At 49.3% G+C, this 16,291-nt stretch overlaps 1 protein-coding gene across 2 annotated transcripts in view; it reads right to left on the bottom strand.

The window, feature by feature from the left end:
- The window catches only part of ZBTB16 (zinc finger and BTB domain containing 16), a 189,621-nt gene that overhangs the window by 92,672 nt on the left and 80,658 nt on the right, over positions 1–16,291 (bottom strand). For both annotated transcript variants that reach the window (XM_079928308.1, XM_079928309.1), the window contains exon 3: positions 4,224–4,321. In XM_079928308.1, coding sequence (XP_079784434.1) covers positions 4,224–4,321 — 98 coding nt within the window. The remainder of the gene's footprint in view (positions 1–4,223; positions 4,322–16,291) is intronic.

Here is a 16,291-nt window from a genome sequence, read left to right as displayed (position 1 = left end):
AGGGTCTGGCCAGATCAGTCTCATTAGTGAGTGAGTTAGGTTATTGTTCGTTAATTTAAACTTATTGTTATCATCAGGTATATCTCATAAACATTTGGTTAGTTAACGCCTTCAAATCGAAATCAAAACTTCAATTAAGCTGAACATTCGCTACTACCATTTAGGGTCTGAAAAGAGAAAAAAGAAAGAGAGAGAGAGAGAGAAAGAGAATTGTCTCTAAGAAGGACCTCCTATGGGGCAAGCTTCTAATTAAACAAATTGTCAATTTCAACACAATGAAAACTGATTTAAGAGTATAAATCTGGTATTCCAGTCACTGAAAATAAGACCTCACAGTGTCGATCTTATACAGGCTGATTTCCTTGGATAGGGAAACATGGAAGAGAGGAGGAAGACAATTCGAGAAAGAGGAAAGCTGGGTGGGGGGGAGAGTGAGCCTTTGAGAAATAATATCTCCGCAGAATTCAATGAGGCCTGTACTCCAGCATCAGAGAAACTCCTTCTTTCCTCCTCCTTCACCCCACCCCTACCAGATGAGAAAAAAAAAAATTAATCGTGTATGATGACAAACTTGGCTCAGCACTCACTGTACACACTGTACCCACAAGGCTGGCACCCAGCCAGGCCTGGCCCAGCGCCAGAACTACAATAACAAACACAGGCCACGCTCGCCAAGAGGGGGTAGGGCAGCAAGCACGCAGAGCCCGTGCAGCTCTGCGAAGAAGGAGAGACGGCAGGAATGAGCCTCTCCTGGGCAGTGACAATATTTAGGGGAAGCCAGGAGCTCCCTGACCCCAACCCAGAGCCCAGACTCCCTTCACCACGGCCTGACCCCTTTTTAAAACACAGTCCCCGGGGCTGTGGAGCAACTCTTGTTCCGTGATGCTCTGCACCGCTGCTCCAACCCCTGGTGACCTTGTGTAAGGTGGGTCTGCGTTACAGACCCTCAGGGCCCATCCTGGCTGCTGCCTCCCTGCACGGAGCCTTCAAAACAGGGCAGCAAGAAAATCTCATGTCATCTAATCAAACGTCTCCTCTAAGACCTCACAAAGGTCTGATATCGTGCAACTGGGGGAGGAATTGGAACAGGTAAAACCCAACTTCTGCTACTGGAATCCCGGAGAAGACCTAGCACCACCGGCCCAGCCCTCTGACCCCACCTCCCCGACATGGTCAGGTCTCTCTAGAGGCCTCAGGGCCTTCGCTGTTTAACAGGGGGGCAAACAATTCGGGATCAGCCTCACGAAGCCCTTGCTGCTGCTTTATTTTCAAGCCATTCTGGCACAGGGGTGAGAGATATATGGGACCAAAGAAAGAGAAAACAGAGCACAGAAATATCAGAGTTGAAGCAGGCTATGAGCTATCTGCAAGGGTGAACTAAGGCCTTGCTGTGACCCATCATACCTCCCCCATCACCGAATCCTCTTTTATAAGGGCAGTGGCAAGTGAATTTCAGAGGGACAAATCATTTGCACAGACTTCAGCGGCAGACAGGAAAAGTTAAGAAAATAGGCCCCAGCTCCCAAAGCTGCCAGGGTATCCACACAAGACTGTGGGACCTTGAACTAGCATCTCGGTCATGGGGTGGGGCAAAGTCACTCATCTTGTCAGAAGCGGGGGCTCTGCACCCCCTGAACGTGCGTAAGCAGCTCCTCCTCTCCCTGCCACCCCACCGGCTCTACCAACGCCGCTGAAGTGTTGGGCTTCACGATGGAGACCTCGGCTAACTCACACTCAGCCAGTGGGCTCCTGGCTGCCCTCCAGTGAACCCCTGGGACACAGTCTAAACAATTCCTATTGCAGGAGAGGCCCGGTGGGAGACTGGAGTTTCCTTGAGTTGCCCGGCCTCCCAGGCTGCAGTCGTCCATTCAACCAGTATCTATAGACTCCAATTCCGTGCCAGGTAATGTGTGGCACCTAATGGGGACAGACCCTGTCCCCAAGTAGCTTATTCCAGTCTATTAGGGGAACAGAGGGAAAGGGAAGTTACGTTTACTGAGAGCCTATCGTGTGTCGGGCAGCGTGCGAAGCGTCTAACGGGAGCCTTCCGTTTGGAGGCTCAGAGGTTTACATTTCTTGCCCAAGGTCACATGGTCAGGAGGTAGATGCCCAAATTCCTAACCCTGATTCCCAAGCAGGAGGAGATAAGGCAATTCCATTAATAACAATAATACAGAGAAGAAAGATTGGGTCCAAAGACAGCTTTGGATAAAAAAATATGGACCCCAGGAGAAGGCTCAATTGCTTCTGGCCGGATGTGAGGAACAGTTGAGGATGACATCATGGAAGGGACCTTGGAAGATCTGGGAAGACTGGGGATGGGTTATTTCACGCAGAGGGAAGCGGGTGAACAAAGCCACAGAGCTTGGAAAGCGAGCTGTGCTGGTCCACACACAGTGTGGACAAGCACACGAGTCTGGCTAGTGCACTAGACTCAAGGAAACAGTAAGGAGAAAGGGTGCTTACCAGGCTGAGTTACCGAGAGGGCGAGGAAGCTTCAACCGCAGGCTATACTACCCACGTGGAAGCATCCAATGGCACGTAGTCAGAGACCACACAGGGGGCTGGAGCACGGAGCGAATGACATGGAAGACCCACACCCTGCTCTGGGGGAGGGTGGCTGACCTGTGGGCAGACAGCTCACGAAACCCCCCCACTAAACCCTCAACAACCTGCAAAGGTGAAGGGGGAGCAAAAAGATTGGAGGTGCAAGTTATAAAAATAAAAAGAGTGCACGGGTACCAGGCAGATGCCAAGCGCAGGAGCGCTTGGGCCCAGGACTCGGGGCCAACGTGGGGCAGGTGGGGGGTGAGGATGGCTCTGAGGGGCCAGGTGTCGGGGAGGAGAAATGGAACACAAAGACACGGGGTAGAGCGAGACAGACAGTGGCCCGGTGCGGCCCAATCTTTGGATCTGGAAGAGGGAAGATTGGGAAGTGAGAAGGAGTTAGGGCACTTGACGAAGGGCCATGAAGGCCAGGGAGCGTGGCAGCACCCCGTGCAGCGCAGAGGCACAGGGGCTCTGCAGTGGGGCGGCGGCGAGAGGAAGCATATACAAGGCCACCGAACGCACTTCCACGACCAAGGCGATGGCGGCAGCGAGGACAGACTGTAAACAGCCAGACTGTCCTCAGCGGGAGTACGGTGATGGGAACGCGCCCGAACGACAACTTCAGCACTGGGGAAAGGGAGGGAGGTGGAAGCAGAAGCAGCCACTGTATGGTAAGGAGTGTACTACAGACGCTTCGTCATACATTCTGTTACCTAACTGATGTGAGTTAGCAACACCTGCCCTTTACCGATACAGAAACTGGGGGTTCAGAAGACAAACCTGCCCGAGGTCACACAGATGGAGATCTGCCCAACCCCAAAGCAGGCTCATTTCACAAACACTTTGAACCACGAACCACCTGGAGGGACCCTTGCTGGAGGCAAAATGGGAAAGGAAGAGCAGACACTGACCATGGACTAGACAGACGGGAGACAGCAAGACCGAGTAAGAAGACAGCCCTCTCTTCTCCCCCAAAACGTGACTCCAAGGTTGAAAGGCAAGGGAATTAGAGGGAAAAGAGCACTGGCCCCAGCAAGGAAGCGTGGTGGCCTCTGCAGCTGAAGCCAGGCGATGGCTTGGCCTCGAAGCAGCAGCCCTGGACCTGCTGTATCCCTCCCTCCACCGAGAACGCCTGGGCACACTGCATGACAGTGCTCTCCCCTCTCCACGCCTCACGGGGCAGAGAAGCTTTGCTCAAACACGAGCAAAAATACCAGCAGCCGCCGCGTCGACCCCACTAGAATTGGATAAAATTAACTTGCAAAAGCCAGCACGCTGGAACTAGCTTTGTGTTCCAACCTTTCTATATCTATTTAATTAAGGCTCCTGTATAATTAGTGAACCCAATAGCCAGATTCATTAGACAGCGAGAACCTAATTCCACAACTGTTCTGCTAATGAAATTGCAGTCTACTTTGGAAGGTGGATCACACAGGGCGCTGGGTACCAACAGAGCCCCAGGAAGGCCAGGAGAGCAGGACGATGGGCTCATCCAGACGGTCACATGGTCAGGATGGACATTTTGCTCCAGGAGCCTGGACGGAGCGTCCACAGGACGAGGTGGACCAAGGTCCGGCTGGCAGTGGGGATAGCCATGCTCTGGGTTGGGGGTGGAAGTGGGCAGGAGGTGGGTGCCCGTGCTCCAACAGGCCAGTCAGGGCATCCTCGCCTACCTGAATGAGCCAGTAAGTGCATTCTCAGTCGCAAACTATCCAGGAACCGCTTTCCGCAGAGCTCACACCCGTACGTCTTCATCCCACTGTGCAGCTTCCTGTAGGGGAAAGGAAAAGACAGGTTGCTGCTGCTGTGGCTGGACAGAAAGCAGGCCCACCCCTACCTGGGGGCTTGGCAGCCATGCCTGTGGCAGGTGAGCAAGAGGAAGGGAGATGGAGAGCAGGGGAGCTGGAGACGGGTGCTGACGGAGACATATCCCTGGATCCACGACAGCCGGAAGCCCCCTTTCCCATGGAAGGCTGCCAGGGAAGCATCTATTCCCGGTCTTGTCCAAGGGCTAGAAGGATAGGGCACTTCCTACTTCTTCATCCACTGGCACGTAGACCAAGAAGAAAAATCAGATTCAATTGTGGAGAGAGGAAAGAGGAAGCACCGGGCCAGTTAGACAGACATAATCCTCACGAACTAGCAAACCACACGTGGAGGCAGAGGCGCCTCTGCTTACTTCACTCGCAGCACGGCCCTCACTGTGCTGCGCTGTGCGTATACCCGGCTCCCCCAAGAGACCGCTGCCCCGGGAGGGCTGCCCCGTACCTGCTCTCTCTCATAGCCCAGCTCCCACACAGCGACTGGCACGTCGCAGCTTATTAGTGAACTGATGCCTTCGTGGACAGAAGATGCCCCTCTCTCGGGGCATCCAGAGGTTCTCAAAACGGCAGTCACTCTCCAACACACAAAACCTTCCCCAAAGGCCCAGCTGTCAAAGTGTTTTCCCTCTACGTCTGGCCAGAGGATGAGCCCTGGCAGAAAGAAAGGTTTGAAGAAACCAGGTAACATCACTCTATAAAGAGAAGGTGGCAGTCGTCGGTTTCGGCTTTCCAAAGAACTTCCATGTACGTTATCTCGTTTATTCTGTGAGGTGAACCTGGCACCCATGACCACCCCAGGAAGACAGAGGCCCTGGTAACCCCTGGTCACAGGCCCAGCCTGCAACCCTCTTCCGACCCCAACTCCCAGCCTGGGGCCTTTCCCACCAGACCCCGCCACTCAGTCAGGAGCCAGCAACAGAGCTGGTCAGAGGCAGGGAAGCAGGTGGCTAGTGGGGAGGTGCTGGGAGAGTCTGGGTCGCGGGCTGGCCAGGGGGCCATCTGGCCCAGAACTCTGCCTTTCCTCCCACTCACACTCCTGTTCTCAGGCCTGTCCATGCCTCTGCCGGATACAGGATCCACCCCATCCTGTCTCTGCGCCTTGCCTGCCGCCTCCCCAGGGGCCTCAGCCCTGAGGAAGGGGACAGGCAGTGGCAGCCAGAGGCAGGAGCTGAGGGCGATGGGGCCGGCAGGTGGGCACCCTTAGAGCCAACAGCCCATTGCAGTCAGGATGTTGATGCGTTAGGACCACAGTCAAAGGCTGGAGGGCTGCCGGTACTGATATTAGATGAACGCAGGTAGGGAAGGGGAGGATTATACACTCAAGCCAGTGGTGCCCGGATCTGCTGTCCAGATCACAGAACTAAACCAAGCCACCCACTGCCAGCACCTTCCAAATCCCACAAGAACCCAGAGGTGCGTCAATACCCTGTGGGCCCCGGGATGAGTATGGGTGGCAGTCTAGCGGCTTGAAGACAGCATAGGGGTCCACTGTGTGCAGCTTCTGACAGTGATCGGGCCCAGGCCCCTTCACAGAACTCTTTCTCAATCACAGTCGTGTTTGCTTGCTTTCCCTTTACCGCTTTGCCAAAGACAACAAATGATTTCTCAATCACAAGTGCACACACACCCTCATCCCTGACACTGCCGTGCACCCCACCCCCATGTTATCTGACCCCCGGCCAAGGCTGATCCAACCCAATTGAGAAATAGTAACGGTACAGAACATTTTCACTGAACATTCTCAGCTCTAAACATATTTCACAATGCTGGGCACTGGGACATGTCCTACTAGCATTCTGGGCAAAGCACGGTTTAAAATATGTACCCAGGCATGTTTGTGTGTGTGTGCACGCATGCATGTGCGCACGCTGGAGCTGAGTACGCCTGTCACTTGCCTGGGCATGACAAAGGTTTGCTTTCCTAAGAGCTGTTCCGTGGAGCAGCAAAAGCTCTATTCACAAGTGGTTCCACAGGTGACCCTCGTACACAAGTTCATGGTCAGATCAGGTGGACGGCAGCATGTGGGTTCCAGTCTTATTTATCTCCAACTTTTTCTTCACTCACGCTTTTTTTATATAAAATATTTATTTATTTGGCTGCGCTCAGTCTTCGCTGCAGAGTGTGGGATCTTTGTTGCAGCATGCGGGATCTTTCAGTTGCGACACGCAGGATCTAGTTCCCTGACCAGGGATCAAACCTGGGCCCCCCGCACTGGGAGCGTGGAGTCTCAACCACTGGACCCCCAGGGAAGTCCCTTCACTAATGCTTTCCAGGGGTGCCCACCTCTGGGGTGGCTGTCAGGAGGAAGACGAGGACAAACACACACTCAGGTTTGTTTTCCCAAAGGGCGCTGGAGTGGCCAGGCTTCAGGTTTCAGCAGTCACCACCAGGATGAGTATCCCCACCCTGGCTCTTGGGCTCCCATCTCTTCTCCCTGCAGGTTTCAGATCAAGTCTCTCATCTGGGTAACCCTACTGTTGTTTTGTTTTGTTTTGTTTGGTGCAAACGGATTTGCCTGGCAACTGGTGTCAGTGGCCTTCTTGACCAACTGGATTGGCGTGGTGTGTAAGGTGATGCACTCTTGCCCTCTACTACAGAAGGAGCAGGATTCGGGGAAGGATGCCAGTTGAGCAGCCAGAAGACCTGGATTTTTGTCCTAACTTGGCCATTAACTTGCTTTGTGACCTTAGACAAACCATGCTATCACGATCTGTCTGCATTTTTTCACGATCTGTCTGCATTTTTTCACCTGTAAAGTGATGGTTTCTCATGGTGTCAAAACTTTATTATTCCAAAGTCTTACCCATGTCCTTTTACCCAGCCTCCAAGGAATGCCTCTGAGGAGCACTATTATCTGTCTGAGCCACGTTCCACTGTGTGATGTCTCATGACACCAGGGCAGTCAGGCTAGGACACCCCAAGGGAAAAACTGACACCCATTCTCAGATATCTACTCATTTTAAAACCTTCTAATCCAGAGGACCTGACTTCCCTCCTTTACTCACCTGTGATATTTCAGGGAAAGAAACTTCCAGAACTGATGACCAGCCTTTCTTTGGAACCATTCTGCTGCCGTGCATCTCGCAGCCTTCAGAGACATGGGTGTCCTCTCCTGCCCAATCCTTGGGGTAAGGAGACTGCCTTGCACCTGACCCACTAACTCAGTGCCCTGCACGGGTTCCCAGAGGCGAGCATGGCGTCCAAGTGATCCCACATGTAGTTCGAGGATGAAGGTCCTGCCTCACTGGCGGAGGGACCAGGGCAAAGAACACGAAGTTCAGAAGAGAAAAAGGGAACACCTCCCAGGCCTGGAGCTCAACTGAGCCAGTGCCGGTTCACCCACCCCTGTCATTATTGTTCAGACACCAAGGGGTGGATGTGAAGAGGTAGAGACTTCTAATCCAAAGCAAAGGGAAATGGCAGAGAAGAATCTGAGTGCATGCAAGGACCACCAACAGACCTTCTATGGCATGGGCTGAGGAATGGCCAACGTGGAAACAGAATCGCAACTGGTTTCCAGAGTGAAAGTACAAACTGCAGGATCTCAGGGTCTGTCACCCTGGACCCCAACCCTTACCACCTCTGCCGCCACACTATGCCGCTGCAAGCGTTCTGATGAACATGGAAATTCCATCCGCCTCCTTCTTCCTCTCCACACACACTCATATTTTCCCAGGCCGGCCCTGCCTTTTCACAAGGTCAAACTACTCATGGTCATCTGAGGTCATCAGCCTCCACGATAACACAGGAAAGGAGGACAGCTGGGGACATCTTTGCACCTTTCTACATATGCTGCCTTGGTTTTCACACTCTCTTCTCTGAGAAGCAACAGTGTTGAACACTGTTTTGAAACACAGTTCTAGATGGCCCAAGCAACTCCATGCTGGACTCAGAGGAACGTCCATTCCCCACAGGCTTCAGGGCCCCACCATCCGCTCTTGGGGAGCAGGCTCAGGTGCTCCCCAACTACGACCACACCTGGCCCACTGGGTAAACTCCTGAAGGTAACAGGTTTTCAATTTTGTCCAAAAAGACAAAGAAAAAATTAACCTCTAACGGGGTTCTAGCTATTGTCTCAAGAGAACTGAATCATTATGGGAAAACAGAGGTAAGCAAATACGAACCTTTTAACAAGTAACTGGAGGGAAGGACACATTCCTTCTCACTGATTCTCAACCACACAACTCTCACTAGTAAAACCAAGCTAGCAAGCTCCACACTCATTCAAACCACTTTCGTGCTGCTGTGAGGCTGAAAGTTCATAAAAACTCATCTGCTTCAGACTGTAACTCTATAGTAGCAGAAGCCGCGTTTATCTTTCCTTTTCTTTATAGGGGCTAGTTCAGAAGTGACTGCTCCACGCTGCTAAAGAAATTCCTCCATCTGAGGTGGGGTCCAGGCATCCTCCTCTCATCTGAACACTAGTCCAAGCACAGGAGCTTCATGGGCAGCCTCCAACCTCATCCTGTGCCCCCGAAGTCCACACAAGGAAGGCCAACGGCAACCTCATAGCCGCATAAAGCCTGAGCTTCAGACCAACCTCACCCTCGGGGTAAGTCTTCGTCTCCTCAGCCCGCTAGACGACAACAGCAGAAAAAGTGGCAGCAGGGAGAGACTCATGCCAGACTCCATCCTCCCCCACCCTCAGCCTCCAGGGACAGCTGACTACAACAGCTGTTCCCTAAGGGGTGCCCTCTGTACTACACCCTGCAGGAGAAGCTAGGCCCTCCTGTATCCCACACAGCCAAAGACTAAGGGGAGAAGTCTAGAAGGGCCAGCAGTGCTGCTTGTCTGAGAGAGAGGGGTTCAAGGCCCAGCACCACCAATGTTCCATTTCTTCCCAAGTTCTCTGCCTGGAGACAAATGGCAGTGAGAACAGACCAATAGGTAAGAAAGTCTAGAGAGGGAATTCTGTTCCAATAACCCAAGGGCTGCCCTTCTTCACTGTGCCCCTGGGGAGACGGAAGTACCTGCCGTACGAGTTTTGCTGAGCACGCCACACCAGCACTGAACACTAGGATCTGTTATGAGGGAAAGTGAGTGGAGGGAACTACCCACTTTTGCACGAGGAAAGATGCGGTGGGGAAGCCATCCTATAAGGAAGGGCCTTTATAAGACAATGTGTTCTTTGTTCTCACCCTGAGTGACTCTATCCCCTGCCCCCACCAACATTCCAGCTCCAGCGGCTCTGAAGGTCCTTCCAACTCACCCCCTCTACTTGGTCTGAGCTGCCCCACATGCAGAAGTCACCCCAATGCTTGATCTTTTGCTTTCTGATCCTGTGACAGTCAACTTGACCTATACAGTGATTCTAGGGGTACTCAGAACAGACAAAGACAAGACAGGAGAGTCTGTGAGTCAGCTCCCAACAATGGTCTAAATGATCCTACTTTCTCAAAAGCCTGCTGCCCCATGGGAATCAGTACTCTCCAAGGCCCTCTACTTACCATGGGAACACAGCCCCGTGCAAACCTCTCACCCCGCTCTTGATCAGGACCTGCCCGCTGACCCTGACATGCTACCGTGTCTCCCTCCCATGTGGGCACTGTATGAGGGGGACCCCTTCACAGGCTCGGACAATGCTCTGTCTTCAAAGCAGTAAAGAACCCTTAAACCCAGTGGTAAGAGAACCTCACCTGGCCTCGCTCACCTCTCAGAGTCGAAACGCAACTGACAGAGGAAAAAGCTTATGTACTTCGGCAACGGGCTCTCTCTTCTTCCCCAGACCATTAAGTTCACAATGTACCTTCAATGTCCACTTACCTTCAATTCGAATAACAAGAGGAAGGCCAAATAGTCAATTCTGCCCATTCTGGGCTTGAATTTTAAGAGGAAGAGACGAATGAAAAGCCATTAGGTTACCTGGGATTTACCCCCAAAAGCAACTTCCAGGGAGACCGCAGGGTGTTTCCATACATGGTCTAGCCTCCTGTACTTTCTCCACATGCCTTTTTGTGGCGAAGGAATCCTCTGAACAGAGCCTGTTCCACTAGAGGCCTCCACCCTAAGCCAGAGCAGGTCATCCACAGGACATCTGGGATGCTCAGGGAATGTCCCCTACCTTCTAAGGGTGACATGGTACCTTCTCAAGGAGCATCTCTTAATGCCGCCAACGGTGAGTGACATATATCAGTCCCCGGGGGTCAACAATCACACCCAGTACCATTCTCCTTATGCACTTACTTGGAGTATCAAGTTCCTGATTCTGGACTAAGCCCTTTATAAGTTCTTCCGAACTATAAGTTCCTAGAGGACAGGAACCAAGTCTCCATTTCCACCTCCTAATCCCTCAGCACAGATGCACGCAGCCAGAGCAGACCCACGAGAGGCTACTGCTAGCGAAGCAGCCACCGAGCACCCCAAGACAAAGGGATACTTGACACTGAGATCCAGCCCTGAGACTGCCTGGATTCAGAGAGAAGGTCTGGTACCCCCAGGGAGAAAAAGAAAATAAGAGTTCTAATATTGGCTAGGAAATGGGTCACGTTCATTTTCTCAAGGCATAAATAAGGGAAATTATCCTTTTATCCACTTTTTTTAAATGTTTAGATTAGACAGTCATTTGACAAGCTGCGAATGCTTAGCTGATATTACTGCAAATTATCCTTCTAGCAATAGAGTTCGTTGCTCTCTGACTAATCAATATTAATAAACATTACTGAATGCTTTTACAACACAATTTATTTTTTAATACAGCTCTTTATGTATGTCATAAAGTAAATATACCAATAAAAGGCAAGGATTTCAAACAACAGATTAAAAAAGGCAACCAAGAACTAACAGAGTGCTAGTCAACACCTTCCGTGCTGCTGAATGGGGGGCAGGCCTGCACCGAGCGTCCCTCTGCTGGGAATCCAGGCCTGTGGGCCATGGAAGATGGTGGCCATTTGGTTGTTTCAGAGCCTTTTAAAGGGAGGAGAGAGAATACCAAAGGAGGCATGTTTTCTCAAGAATGTAGATGAGAAGTGCGGTATACTGACTGACCGAAACACTGGACTAGTGGTGGGGGGCTCAGTGCTCACCCAGCTCTGCCAGGAACCATCCGGATGACCTTGGCCAAACCACTTACCCTCTCCAGAGTTCACCCTGCAGCTTTGCAACAACGCAAGAATTGAGTCAGATGATTTCCTAGGTCCTTTCCAATCACGTTTACGACACCAGAAGGCTGTGGCATTGACAGGGGCCTGTGCTAGCCAGACTAGACCCTCCTTCGTGAAGGATCCAGGCCAGATCCATCCCCTCAGCCCTTGTTATTGAGCCCAGAACACAGGAGGGACTCAGTGCATCTTTGTTGAATGAATGAACAAACAAACATGAAAGGGGATTCAAGGAGAGAAAATGTAGAGGCTGAAAACTCCCCCACTGCCTCCACACACACACACACACACATACACACACACACACACACACACACCACCCCTCCCCCCACCACACACCCGGGTACGAGAACAGCTGTCCCTACAGATGGCCAACAGGCACATGGAAAGATGCTCAGCATCACTAATTATTAGAGAAATGCAGATCAAACCTACAGTGAGGTACCACCTCACACTGCTTAGAATGACCATCATTAAAAAGTCTACAAATAACAGATGCTGGAGAGGGTGTGGAGAAAAGGGAACCCTCCTACACAGTTAGTGGGAATGTAAAGTGGTGCAGCCATTATGGAACAGTATGCAGGTTCCTCAGAAAACTAAAAATACAATTACCATATGATCCAGCAATCCCACTCCTGGGCATATATCCAGAGAAAACCAGAATTTGAAAAGATACGTGTACCCCAATGTTTATAGCAGCACTATTCACAATAGCCAAGATATGAAAACAACCTAAATGTCCATCAACGGATGAATGGATAAAGAAGATGTGTGTGTGTGTATGTATACACACACACACACATACACACACACACACACACACACACACACAATGGTATACTACTCAGACAGAAGAGAATGAAATAATGCCATGTGCAGCAACATGGATGGACTTAGAAGTGAAGTAATACTAAGTGAAGTAAGTCAGAAAGAGAAAAACAAATACCACATGATATCACTTATATGTGGAATCTAAAATATGACACAAATGAACTTATCTACAAAACAGAAACAGATTTACAGACATAGAGAACAGACTGGTGGTTGCCAAGGGGGAGGGGGGAGTGGGAGAGGATGGAGTGGGAGTTTGGGATTAGCGGATGCAAACTATTATATAGAGCATGGATAAACAACAAGGTCCTACTGTATAGCACAGGGAACGATATGCAATAGCCTGTGATACATCATAATGGAAAAGAATATGAGAAAGAATGTATATATATGTATAACTGAGTCACTTTGCTGTATGGGAGAAATTAACACAACATTGTAAATCAACTATACTTTGGTAAAATAAATTAAAAAAAAAAAAGAACAGTTGTCCCTATTATCCAAAAGAGAAGATTTCCTTGGGGTTCTTAGAAAGAAAGCGGTGCATTCTGCCTTGGCCTGGGATGGAGGCCAACCTGGAACTCACTGAAGGGTGGTAGGAGCTGTCCTAGGCCTTGAAAATATGAGGAAGGACAACGGCATCCCGCGGCCATAACCACACCAAGTACAGTGCTTTCAGATAAGGCTGCCGGCGAGTGTTAAAATACAACGTCAGAAATGACAAAGGGCCATGCTAATCTCCCCGCAGCAACTGCTCAGAGAAGGATCTCCGTGGCTGCCCGGTACCAGGAGGCCTGGGCTTCGGGCTCTTCTGTCACCGGCCCTTTGTTTTAAAATACCCAGTTCTCCTAAGTCATTTATTTGAAATATCTCTAACAACAAAGTTCACCAAGAACAAAAGTTTTTCATTTGTGCACCAGGCTATAGGATGATCTTATCACACACAATCTCATACTGTCTCTTTCAACAAGGTCTTAGTGTGCTTATCTGCGAAGTTCCTAGTAGCCAAATATGATTGAAATGTTCTATTTATGCTCACTGGATTAAGGAGATGTTGCAAAACTCCACAAAAACCTGGCAGATGTAAGCAAGGTATTACAGCCTGGCCAGTTAAGATCTGAGGGAAAGGGATCAATACACACTTTTGTAGTTTCTTTCTTCTTCTTTTTTTTTTTTTTTAAAGAAACCAGAAAAGTTGTGCTTTTAGAAAAGGGAAGAGGAAAAGAAGTAAAATGCCGTAAGATTTATAGCTTCTCAGAGCTTTTTCCAAACCCTAAACAGGGCACCATGGTGCATGCTTGATGATGTCAGCCCAAGGGAAACAAAAATAAATCCAAAATATTCTCTCTAGATCCTAAAAGGCCCTATAAGGGAATTGAACTATGGTTACAGAGGAAGAGCATTTTTGCTTTCTCTCTCTCTCCCATATGAGGCTTTCAACCAGCGCACATAGCCAATTTCTGGGAAAACCCTTTCAAAAAGTTATAGATTCCTCCTTAATCTTCCTGTTTTGCCTGGGTGTGTGCAGGAAACATCGTCTCCTAGTTATCTAGGCTCATTTTGACATGTTCTCCCTTTAGCCAAGCAGCCAAAACGCTACCTTCAAATCCCACAGACCAGCCTTGGATCCTCAGAGGCTACTGAAAATAACTGAGGTTTATTAAGGACCTAAGAAGAAAGCCCTGCAGAATTAAACCCTTCGGAAAACCTTCTTAGCGTATACTGCCTCGTTCTTTCTGCTTTAGCACGCTGAAAACTGAACTACTTTTCTATGAGGATTCTGAGCTTTAGAGCCATCATTCTGAACATCAGTTATGAACACGAGATAAGAGGATACACTGATGAACCTGTAAGGACATCCAATCACATTGTGAAAGTCACTGTCATTTTATTAAAGGAAAAAGGCAAAACCCCACCAGATAGCCACTTCTTTGCTGGTTCTTTTTTTCTTCTAGAAAAATGCAAAAAAAAAAAAAAATCTAGTCAACGAAGGTTTTATAATAATAAGGCTAATGCATTGATAGATCACATCTGACTCTGAAAGGGTTTGCTGAGGGTCATCTCAACTGCCTCATGTCTGGGGAAGAAGGGAGTACAGTCCCCATTTTGTAGATGAGGCTGAGCGACTTACCTTCCCGCGAAGAAGACGGAAGTCTCCAGACTTCTCACCTCCAGATCCACATTCACACTTGCCCACCTGAAAGAACACCCACCCCACCCATAACATCCCCTCACTGCCTCCCAATAAAGGCACCGGAAAACAACCAGCGAGAGAGGAGACACTGAGAGCACACCCAGGATTCGCAGGACCCGAATCAGAAAGACGCAGGAACAGAGGAGTGACTGAGAACACAGGTGAGCCCAATGACGGCACCCAGAGCCCACGGCAGGCTGGGTCTCAAAGGATCTTCATCACCTCCTACCGGGATGACCGCAGGGAAGGCACACAGCCTCACCCCCTACTGCTGTTTAGTATCTGTTAAGCACCTACTGTGTGCCCGGTTCTGGGAAAGTAAGACTACACTTGAGCTGCAGTCCATCTGGGTAGGTCCTACATCAGCATTATTCTCCATCATTATACTCGATTGATTTCCTTTATAGCACATTTCCTTAACACAATTGACAGGTATATATTGGGTTTTTGCTACTATTCTTTATCTCCACTAGACTTTAAGCTACATGAAGGCAGAAGGCATCTGCTGTAGCCTCAGAGTCTGGTACAGTGCCTGGTACAGAGTAGGCATTCAAAACATGTTCTAAAATAACAGCTTTATTGAGATTATCTACATACCATAAAATTCACCTTTTCAGAGTGTACCTTTTGATGGTTTTTAGTGTATTCACAGAGCTGTGCAACCATCACCATTATCTAACTCCAGAATATTTCCATCACCCCAGAAAGAAACCCCCTACCTATTAGCAGCCATTCCCCATTCTCCTATCCCCCAGTCTCTGGCAACCATTAATCTACCTTCTCAATGCATTTGCCTCTACTGAACATTCATGAAATAGAATCATACAAGAAGACGTCTGTGTCTGGCTTCTTTCTCTTAGCATAATGTTTTCAAGGTTCATCCACTTTGCAGCATGTATCAGTACTTCATTCCTTTTTATTCCATTGTATGTATATATACCACATCTAATTTATCCATCCATCAGTCAATGGACTTTTGGTTGCTTCCACCTTTTGAAGCATTATTATGCTTTGGCTATGAACATGTACGTACATGTCCAAGTTATCTGTGGACATCTGCTTTCAATTCTCCTGGGTATACACCTAGGAGGAGAATTGCTGGTACCTCTATGTGTAACCTTCTGAGGACCCGCCAGGCTCTTTTCCAAGGCAGCTGTACCATTTTACATTCCCATCAACAATGTATGAGGTTTCCGATTTCTCAATACATTTTTGGGCTAAATGAATAAATGAGGATTCCTTCTGCTCTAAAAGCCTGCAGAGAATGGGATAAATTTCCAAGGCTCCTGTGGTAAGCTAGCATCTTCATCTGCAGACACGACATACCCCACTCGTGTTGAACAGAAACCCCAAAGAAGGCTATTTATATTTAGTTCATTCTAGAGAGACAGAATCAAATAAAAAATGAAGACAAGGAAAATAAAACCTCAGACAGCTCAAAGTGGGTTCTACCTTCGCAAATGATTTCAACCCCCATGTCCAGACTCAATAATTTAATAACACACATGTCTTAAACAAATTTAGTTGAAAAAATATGAACAGGATCCCAGCTCAGCTGCAGCTGACTTTGATTTGGTCAGCAGTGAGAGCAGCTTTATTTGACAGCCCTGCTTGTCTATGACGGGAAGTTTGAAAATACACTTAATAATACTTAAAATCAACACACACAAACAAAACTATCCCAGGCAAACCCTAGGAGAGGGACCCACGGAGCTGAGAGCCCAGGCGAGCCAAGATCAAGTCTGGCCTCTCTTCCTGCCCTTGTTTGAGGGGGCGGGGTGTCCCAAAGCTGGGGG

Source organism: Stenella coeruleoalba (assembly GCF_951394435.1).
Source record: "Stenella coeruleoalba genome assembly, chromosome: 8".
NCBI classification, from domain to species: domain Eukaryota; kingdom Metazoa; phylum Chordata; class Mammalia; order Artiodactyla; family Delphinidae; genus Stenella; species Stenella coeruleoalba.
This window is presented reverse-complemented; position numbering and strand designations above follow the sequence as displayed.